Source organism: Syngnathus leptorhynchus, chromosome 13 (assembly GCF_054491065.1).
Source record: "Syngnathus leptorhynchus isolate UIUO chromosome 13, UIUO_Slep, whole genome shotgun sequence".
In the NCBI taxonomy this organism is placed as follows: Eukaryota; Metazoa; Chordata; class Actinopteri; order Syngnathiformes; family Syngnathidae; genus Syngnathus; species Syngnathus leptorhynchus.
The window spans coordinates 10,834,328-10,844,295 of record NC_141207.1 but is presented as its reverse complement, the minus strand read 5'-3'; the positions used below and the strand labels follow the sequence as shown (position 1 = coordinate 10,844,295).

General features: G+C 48.5%; 1 protein-coding gene across 2 annotated transcripts; it reads left to right on the top strand.

Annotated features, from left to right (window-relative positions):
- The first annotated feature begins 1,579 nt into the window (after nucleotides 1-1,579).
- LOC147047709 (glypican-1-like) lies at nucleotides 1,580-9,646 on the top strand. Of its 2 annotated transcripts, none has more exons than XM_085928018.1 (10): nucleotides 1,580-1,982; nucleotides 5,967-6,125; nucleotides 6,837-7,054; nucleotides 7,176-7,349; nucleotides 7,567-7,732; nucleotides 7,810-7,940; nucleotides 8,213-8,353; nucleotides 8,418-8,548; nucleotides 8,658-8,833; nucleotides 9,015-9,646. In XM_085928018.1, the coding sequence occupies exons 1-10, from the start codon at nucleotides 1,790-1,792 to the stop codon at nucleotides 9,200-9,202; spliced, it is 1,677 nt and encodes a 558-aa protein (XP_085784144.1). In that variant the 5' UTR covers nucleotides 1,580-1,789; the 3' UTR covers nucleotides 9,203-9,646. The 2 variants fall into 2 exon arrangements, with proteins under 2 accessions (XP_085784144.1, XP_085784145.1); XM_085928019.1 differs by having other exon boundaries at nucleotides 8,658-8,845; nucleotides 9,015-9,081.
- Nucleotides 9,647-9,968: the final 322 nt, after the last annotated feature.

The following is a 9,968-nucleotide window of genomic DNA, read 5'->3' as shown; positions in this document are numbered from 1 at the left end:
CAAAATGACACATGAATGAGCTTGTGAAAGACAAATTTGGACTCCCAAACTTGAACGCAGGTTCCAACAGGCTTCCTTCCCTACCTCCCTCCCTCCCTCCTTGACATCTTCATCCTTGGGTGCTTGGCTGGCACGCACTTGGAAACAAAAGCCCATTATGTCAGCGTGATCATGATGTGGGAGGGAGCAAGGTGTCAAGTTGGACCGATTGAGAATAGATTTGAAGTCTTTCCGCCTTTGATATGATAAGCTGAGCCGACACTGAGTCTTTGCAGCGAGCGCTCAATATTCACACGTGAACACGAAGCAGCCAGGTATCAGTGGAGCCAACGCGCCAGAGCTCAGATTGAATTTCTGTCCATGAGGAAGGTGGCCAATTCATCCGACGGCTGATGAATTGAATGACTCCTTTTTTTGATTTTCCCATGCCAAAAGCTGGCACCTTTGCGAAGGTGTCATTTACTAGCGATGATGACATCTCTTTTTCTTTCTTTCTTTTTATGACCGCCTGGAAAAATAGTCAATCGAAATGTGATTTGTAGTCCAAGCTTTTATTGAGTCGAAATTATCAAACAGGCCTCGTCAATAGCCCGTTGTCTTCAAATACAAAGTCCGATCACGTGCACAAAATACGGACACTTTGGAATCATTCGAAAGCATCCATATTTTGTCGTCCGCATTTACTCATCTGGTGGTGAACGCAATATACGTAGCAGCGTGGTCGTTCCGCGAGGATTGATTGTTGGCCATTTCCAAGGTGTCACTCAAACTTGAGGATTGTCACTCCAGTGACCTTTCCAGGTTCTGCCACTCCAAGCGTGTTGGATGCGGCCAAGGAGTGTCGGACAGCTCATGCATCAGCCAGCACGAGAAGGTCCCCAATCCCCCGGTGGTGGGTGAGTGATTTCCCTGTCCTGCATTTAATGCTGCTGTTAAAACACGGAATAGGAAAAGAAGCTCCAAGCTCTTGATTATTGCGCTTGCACAAGCGGAGAATTGCTGCGTGTCCTCACGAGTGTCACGGATTAAATGGAGCCTATCCCAGCTATTCACACATGTGGACAATTCTTCGCCAGTCTTTTGTGAACCCAGCATGCTTGTTTTGGGATTGTGTAGGGAAGCCAGAGTAGCTGGAGAAAACTCACACAAGGACAGGAAAAACATGTGCAGAGTTTGGATTTTGATGGAAGTTGAATTGATTTGATGACCCTTAATAATAGGGGTCGTGCTTTGCTCATTTGGATGGGGAGAGATGGACGCTGCCTGCAATGGTTGCAATCTGCAAACCGTGAGTGACAGTGCGGAGGGAGCCAGGGAGCCAGGGAGCCAGGGAGCCAGGGAGGGATGGTGTCACACTAATTCTCACCACGTATAGGCTCCTTGTTTTGTTCTCCAAGCAAGAACATCTTTGAGATCCTGCAGGGCCCCCCCCCTTTCTCTCCCTCCCTCCTCCCTGTCGCTCTCTTTGTCTCCGGCATCTCTCCCGTTCCAGTCCAGCCCCAACCCAAGAAGAGGAGGCGGCGGCGGCGGCGAAGGGAAGGAAAGGAGAGGAGGGAGGGAGGGAGTGGAAAGGAAAGAAAGGAAAAGAAAAGGAGAGGAAAGGAAAGAAGGTGCGCCCGCCGTACCTGACACCTACAAGCGAGCGCCTCGTCCGCACAATTGGAGCTGGCTTGGGCTTGGTGTTTCTCTCGACCCACTTGATCCCGAGCTCCATCCAATAGTGGATTCCCCGACATCGCTCGCTCGCTCTCCCGCCCGCCCGCCCGCTCACTATAGTGAAGGAATAGCCATGCAGTTTTCCCCTGGCGGATTTTCTTGGATTAGGCGGAGGAGGATGCTTGTCCTGGTGCTCTCTCTGCTGCCGGCACTGGGTCTGAGCGGAACAGCCGGCCCTGCCCTGGACACAAGCTGCGCCGACCTGCGCCAGTTCTACACCGGCAAGGGCTTCACGCTCGCCGGAGTACCTCAAACGGAGACCTCCGGTGAGTTGAGGAGAACAATTCAATCCAAACAAACACGAAGTCTTTGTCTTCCTACACTTGACACGCTTGTCCTATACCTGAGAGAGCGCTTAAAATGCTTGGGATTTGACTGCTCATTTCACAAGTTCATTTGCTTATTTTCTTCTGAAAGGTGCACCTCTCATCGTTAGAGGTGATCACACTTGATGCACTTTATGGCTACTCCCATTTGCACTTTCTTTGATAAGCCATTTGGGGTTGCGCCACGCACGCACGCACGCACGCACGCACGCACGCACGCACGCACGCACGCACGCACGCACGCACGCACGCACGCACGCACGCACGCACGCACGCACGCACGCACGCACGCACGCACGCACGCACGCACGCTTTTTGCCATTAAAATGATGATAGGTTTGCAAGTAGACGTAATCAATGTTTTTTATGGTAAACTAATCGATTATGTGTGGTGGCAAAAGCAAATGACCCGAAAAGACTTTCATTTGCATCTTATAAAACAAGTGCATGTCCCCACATGCGCCTGTGTGTAAAGATGATCTGTAATTGCGGCATGACCTAAAACTCCAAGTCATGCTTATCTCGGATGAACATCAAGTCAGGCAGGCAGGCTGAACAAAAGGGGGGTGCTTACAGTGGACTGCAGCAATCATTCTTTCAAAGCATTCATTTCCATTTTCTAATCATCCACTCAATTGCACGTCAGGTAATCAATCAGACTGACAATTGCTTGCTCAGCCCGTCAGTCGACACACACACGCACACACACACGCCAGAGTCGCAGTTCACACATTGGGATGAAGCCGCCCGAACGGCCACGGGAGAAGTTTTTTCCTTGAAAGCAATCGCGTGTCTTTGAAAGGCGCACAGTGGCGGCAGCCTGGAAATAAAGAGACAAAAGACTGTCCGGCCGCGCTTGTGTGTCAGCTTGGGATGACGCAAAAGGTCATTCGCATACGTCTCGCTCGTGTGCCGAGATATGAGGCACTTTGCGTGCGTGGGTGCGTGGGTGCTTGATGCTGAACGACAGACAGGCGTACAAATACAGCTGGAACCGTGGTCGGATGGAGCAAAGAAAGAAGGAAGGATGAACAGAAAAGAGGGAACAAGTGAGTCACTCAAGGTCTCAGTGGGTGCTTTTTCATTTCATTATCTGACTTAATAATAAGAGTTGAAGGTGGTATGCGTGCTCCAGATCTTAGCGATTGCAGTGTTGCAGAGCGGAGGCATTGGCTCACAGCTTTCATTTTCCTGCTGTCTGCCACTTTGTCCGTGTGGCTGCAAGCACATTCCGGCCTCGCAATGTAGCCGGCCGGCCGACCGGCAGGCTGGCCGGCTGCCGGCCGGCCTGCCTGCCTGCCTGCCGGCCTGCCTGCCTGCCTTCCGGCCTGCCACCCACCCAGCCAGCCAGCCGGCCAGCCTTCCTTCACCTGACTCATTCTGTTTTTGTACGTGCGCTGTTTGAAAGGCAATACCGGCCCAAAAGTTCCATTGACAAAAGCATGATCTAGCTGAGGAGTACACACCCATGTGATCAGATGACCCGCGGCGAGAAAATGAAACCCTTTTCTTTCCTGCTTGGTGAGAATTGCACTAGATTGTGCTTGTTTCTTGGAATTCTCTTTGATGAAGAAACACAAAGCACTGTGTCATTTCAACTTGTATGACTTATGTGATGGCCATTTCCAAATATATGCAAAAAGGCTGTCAAATCAAGAGCCTGAATTTGCTCATTTTAGTGATCAGTTGCAAATCAAATAGTGCTAATGGTCGGTGGCCTCTCTCCTTCTGGACATTTCATCCAATCTATCCCGAGAAATCAACATCCATAAATTGTTGACTGCTTCAATATTGGATGACTCCCTCAGACGGCGTGCCATTTGCCTTGATTGAATGAATGGCATTGATCGAAATGTCACGCAGTGCCATTTGAAGGCAAGGCCACGTCTCCTGCTTGCGTGGTGGGGTCGCTCCCCCGTGTTGTGCCAGCGTCGCAGTGGCCTACTTTCCGTTTCACTAACCTTTCAATTCCCTTTGCGGAGATGCTCGCTCACGCTGTTCACTGGGACCATTCTGCACTGTCGAGCCTCCAAAGTCCAAAATTCAATTCAGACACAACAAAGAGCACATATGACCCTTCCTTCCTTCCTTCCTTCCTTCCTTCCTTCCTTCCTTCCTTCCTTCCTTCCTTCCTTCCTTCCTTCCTTCCTTCCTTCCTTCCTTCCTTCCTTCCTTCCTTCCTTCCTTCCTTCCTTCCTTCTATTTTGCTATCAAATTTCAAGCCGGCTGCCCTCTTCTGGCGACCTTAATGCCATTCTTGTCCGAGAGATTTGATGCCCCTTGACAGCCTCTGATGCACCTCACCCAACCAATAAGTCAATTGCTGGCTGAATTGCTCAGTGACGCAAAAAGAGGCAAGAGAGCACATCTGATTTGCCACCTTGCCATCACCAGGACATTTCGAGCGCTGGTGGATTAAGGCTTGATGTCTAATCTCCTGCTAATCCAGATCACTTAATCTATCTATGTGAGCAGTTTCTAGTTCACAACCTGCCCAACTTGAAACACTACCTAAATGCGTGCAATGCTTTTTTTTGTCGACACAGAAACATTGCAGGGTCCAGTACATGCTAAATCTAGCGCTCAAAGATAGCTGCCGTGACCTCTGACCTATTGTGACTGACGGATCCACCTTTGAATGCTCACGTTTGTGCAGTCAGCCTTTTCCCTAGTCTGGAGCATGTTTTTACACAGTGAAATGAAGAGAGTGCAGTTGACTACTCCCAAAATGAGCGTATTATATGTGAGCTTGGTGCAATTGCAACACGTATATGCGCACCACGCACACACACACACACACACACACACACACACACACACACACACACACACACACACACACACACACACACACACACACACACACACACACACACACACACACAGCAGACAGGGCTGGTCTGTGGTAGAGAAGGCTATTTTTAGTCTGCCAATGTTTCAGACCAATATAGAATAAGTACCTCCCTGTCTGAATCACAGGCACACCAGCCTCTTTTCATAGCAATCAAATAATCACTCAGTCAGTTGCTTCAATATTTTGTTCTTCTCAAACAAAAACCGCAAAGCTAATTGGAAGACACAAAGAGCGAGGTGGACAAACACAGGTGCAAACAAAAACAAACACACAAAAAAAAGAGCGATAGCTGCGTCAGTAAATTTTGGCAGTCCATTATTAATCAGTTTGCCAGTGGTGGGGCCCAACGTCCATCATTTGTCATTATTTCAAGTGGAGCGAAAAGTGAAATCATGAGTCCGTCACTATAGCATTATTTCGACTACGCTTATGTCATGGCTAAATTCAACTTTGTCGCAGCCGTCTGTAAATTTCACTGGCCTGCTAGTCCGTCCGTCATGGTCGGTCCTTGACCTCATTCTGTTAGCACTGGTGCGCTGAACTATTTTCCAACACAAACGTTAGGTGACATATTATATCAATACGAACGTTGAGATATTGCGACTTTCTAGGGCTTTCTTATGATCAAAAGCTGTAACCGTAGATTCAGCACATAACGACAAATGCTCCAGACAGTCGGTGTACACATATCCAATGAAATGTTTTTGGTTTTTTTTCCCCCATCCGTTGTGTCGTGATCTTCTAAATTGCGTGTCTGCTGACCTCGATCCACATCATTGAGGCACGCTCCAAAAAGAAGCGTGGCTTCGGATTAATCGTAAATCTCTTTCAACAGCAGTCTGTCTCGATTCCGTGGAATACGTACAAAGTCATCACTGGAAAAGAGAATCATTGACAACTGCAATAAAAGCATGACTTTGTGTACAGATTCAGGTTGGATGCATGTCATGAGTGTGTGTACATGGAAAGAATAGTAAGATGGCCATGTGCGATCCAAGCGCCCGCCTTTGGGTTAAAAGCATGAATGGAAACGTATGGATTGTAAGCCATTCTGAAATGGTGTTGTCCAGGTGAACATCTAAGGACCTGTCCTCAAGGGCCGACCTGTTGTACCAATAGCATGGAGGAGAACCTGGAGGCTCTAAGTGCACGAGAGACAGAGGTGCTGATCAGAGAGGCCGGCAGGTCACTGCAGGCCGCCTTCAACGCCCTCTACAGAAGCTTTGACAGTACGTAACGTGTGCCTGCCTGCGTGTGTGCGTGCGCGTGATCAGAATGAACTCCTGACTGCATGAGCTTGGCGACTTTGTTTGCTGCAAGCTCTGGATGCAACTTCAGTGGTATGGGGGATGTGTATGTCAAGTCCGTATAATGAGGCCAGGCAGAGTCAGGCAGACACAATGAAACACGATAAGCCCATGCCCTGATCCTGAAGGACGCACACACACACACACACACACACACACACACACACACACACACACACACACACACACACACACACACACACACACACACACAGACACACACACACACACACGCACACACAAACGGGAGGTGTCCCCCTGGGCACGGGCTGGTTCCACTAATGAACAGTTGACCCACTGAGGAGAGGAAAGGGAAAGACAGACAGATGAGCGCAGGAAGACGGGGAAATGCTGCAAGTGACAAATGCGTCATTACGGCAGACGTGAGTGACGGCCGGGGCCGCCAGCTAGCCAGCCAGCCAGCCGACTGTTTCCGACCTTCACGGCTTTGGATCGCAAGAAAAAACATAATGAATGGAGTGAACTTGACAATTTCATTGTGTCTCTTTAGATACATGGGCCCCAAGCAGCGTGAAATACATTGTGGACCGAATGAATGGGGAAACACGGACTTCAAATGATTCCCAATCATGTCGTCATGGTGAATGTGTTTCTCCCTTTTTGTCCTCCCAGCCTATTTCACTGAGCTTCACGGTCGCTCTGAACGCTCCCTCCAGGAGGCGCTATCTCCTCTGGGTGCCCTATACTCCCAAAATACCAAACTCTACGGCGATTTGTACTCTGACCTGAAACAGTACTACCGCGGCTCAGCTCTTAACTTGGATGAGACCTTGAGCGAATTCTGGTCGCGCCTTCTGGAACGCATCTTTAAAAGCTCCACCCCGAGAGAGGTGAGTCCTTATTAACGACCATATTGCTCTTTGTTCATCATTTTTTCCCCAAGAGCCATAAGAAGAGAATCAAAAAGCTGTAATACGGCTCTGTCGCCCGCCGTCACCACCACCCTCGCAGGTCACCCTGTCCGAGGACTACTTCGAGTGTGTTGCTAAGCAACAAGAGACCTTGCGACCGTTTGGCGATGTCCCGCGGGATATGAAAGCAAAGGTTATTCGGGCCTTTGTCACAGCCAGGTCGTTTGTCCAAGGGCTGATCATCAGCGAGGAGGTTGTCAGAAAGGTTTCACAGGTGAGTCTTGTATAAAACACTTCACATTTTGGACTTGCTCACACCAACCCAGATGAATATCGGTGCTATTGAGAGACCGTGTTGAAAATGGGATTTAATTTTTCTCCCATATCTTCTACGTGCTTAAAAGACTTTTCTAGTCGTAGACGGGATTTTTACTTCCGTATAGAGGTTGTACGCCATGACACGCAGTCTAATATATAGGATTCCTCCCCAGGTTCCTCTGAGTCCAGAATGCGTGAAGGCCTTGGTGAAACTGGTCTACTGCCCGCACTGCCGTGGCCTGGCCTCCGTCAGACCTTGTGTCAACTACTGCTCCAACGTCATGAAGGGCTGCCTGGCCAACCAAGCCGATCTGCATCCCGAGTGGCACAATCTTCTAGGTCAAACGCACGCAAAGAACATTGAGGAAGGTACCACCGCTAGCTAGGATATTGACAAATTCAAATGCCATCTTCAGACACCATCATCCAGGTGGCAACGAGTTTCAGCACCGAGCCCGGTCTGGAGGTGGTCCTGTCCTCCGTCCCCTCTCAGATCTTTGAGGCTGTCCGCTTGCTAAAGGAAAACATTGACACCTTTTCAGCCAAAGTAAGACACTTTTATTGCACGTGGTGGACAAATTGCAAGTCTGAATCTTCAGTCTGTGTTTGCGAATTGTCAAGATGTGCCTAGAGAACTGTCGTCGGCTAACGACTAGACTAGGTCATCACATTTGTGAGGCTTGAGCATTGTGAATCTGTCTGTGGTGACATCTAGCGGCGAATTTGATACTTTTATTCTTTCGTGCACGACTCAGCTCTCTCTCAATGCCAATCAATGACCAAATCCAATCCGGGTAAATGCGCCTGCCCCCACCATAGGTGTACCAAACGTGCGGCACTCCACTTGAGTCAGGCACGGGAAGTCCAACGCTTGGCGAGCCAAAGAAAAAGAAGAGCGGCCCTCTGACTGCTTCCGAATACAAAGCCTCTCCTACTGCGGGCCTCAGACTTGAGATGCAGGTGTGTTTACAATGAATCATTTGGATCCTTGTCATGTTTGCATCTCTCACGCTGTCATCGTCAGATGTCAGATCTCTCCAGTCAATTGAGGGGAATGAGACAGTATTGGCTGCAGCTCCCCATCGCGCTTTGCGCTAAGTTGTCAGCAGGTGGCGCCAACAAGGAGAAATGCTGGAACGGCATGACCAAAGCCAGGTGGGAAAGAAACTTGCAGTGGTGTTCGTGTCCACTTTGTCTATTTCTTATTGTTTGTCACTCCTTGTCCCAAATCAATCTATCTTCCTATTGTTCTTTCTTCCTGAAGATACCTTCCTGAAGTGATGGGGGACGGCTTGGCTAATCAAATCAACAATCCAGAGGTGGAGCTTGACATCACCAAGCCAGACATGACCATCCGGCAACAAATCATGCAACTCAAAATTATGAGCAACAGGCTAAAAAATGCCATGGACGGCAATGATGTGGATTTCCAGGACGCAAGTGAGTAGAAGAGTACGTTTTTGCACCGATCACTGGCGAAGCCGCTTCAAGCTGCAGAACTCATCCAGTAGTGGAATTCTTATATTGCTCATCTTTTTGTAGACGCGTTTGGAATAGGTTGCAAACACCCACACAGCGCTGTTGAGTCCAACGAAAATGAGCATTTTCCTGTTTTGCCCAGGCGACGACATCAGCGGCTCAGGAAGCGGCACGTGCCTGAGCGGTCAGTGTACTCGAAGCAGACCGGGACTTTATGCGTACCCTCAAGACACCGAGCAAGTCAAAGGGGCGGCCACGTGTCGGGGCCGCCGCCCGTGGAGCCTCCTGCGGCTGCTCCCCTCGGCTCTCCCGCTACTTCTTTGTCGATGATGCTCTGCCGGCTGCCAGACTCTGAGGTGCACAGAAGGACTGCGTCATCATACGGGAGCTGGAGGAAGAGGAACATTCAAGAACGTTGGTGAAGAGTGGCGGGCAGTAACGACAGTCTTTCTTTCTTTCTTTTTGTGCTTTCACTGTAGTTTGATTGTATTTGTTGAGCTGGCTTCAATGAATTCCAAGAAAGAGAGAGGATGAGGAAGAAAATGAAACCAACAAGTTAGAAAAGAGGAGTGAAGGGTGACATCCTGCGAGGTCACCAGGGACTGAGCTCAGTGACAAATGCAGCCGTGCGTTGGAGGCTTTTCATTCTTTTCATTTCATCCCGCGTTGAGGGTGTCTAGGTACCTAAACAACATTTGTGTAAGATATAAATGTACGCATGCGCATCTTGTTTGCATCCGATGGAAACAAGACTGGCGCCAGGGTGAGCCATGATTGTACGGATATATATATATATATATATATATATATATATATATATATATATATATATATATATATATATATATATATATATATATATATATATATATATATATATATATATATATATATATATATATACTACGTTCATAATATATTGGGAAGGAATCCCTTAAAACCTGTCAAGTAAGTTTGTAATGTTTGTTGGCTTAACAAATGCTTGGCCTACACAGCGATGAACACCTGCCTTAAATGTTGTGATTGCAAATGTTCTCGTTCTCATCCAAACTCTTACAAAGCACAGATAAGCAATTTCCTAAAATCCCTGATTTGA

Bases quoted from the DNA above. Each gene is read 5' to 3' on its own strand.
- LOC147047709 (XM_085928018.1), top strand. From the start codon at position 1,790: ATGCAGTTTTCCCCTGGCGGATTTTCTTGGATTAGGCGGAGGAGGATG. The intron at 1,983-5,966 runs GTGAGTTGAGGA...GGTGTTGTCCAG, and splicing joins ACCTCAAACGGAGACCTCCG to GTGAACATCTAAGGACCTGT. The intron at 7,733-7,809 runs GTCAAACGCACG...TGCCATCTTCAG, and splicing joins CGAGTGGCACAATCTTCTAG to ACACCATCATCCAGGTGGCA.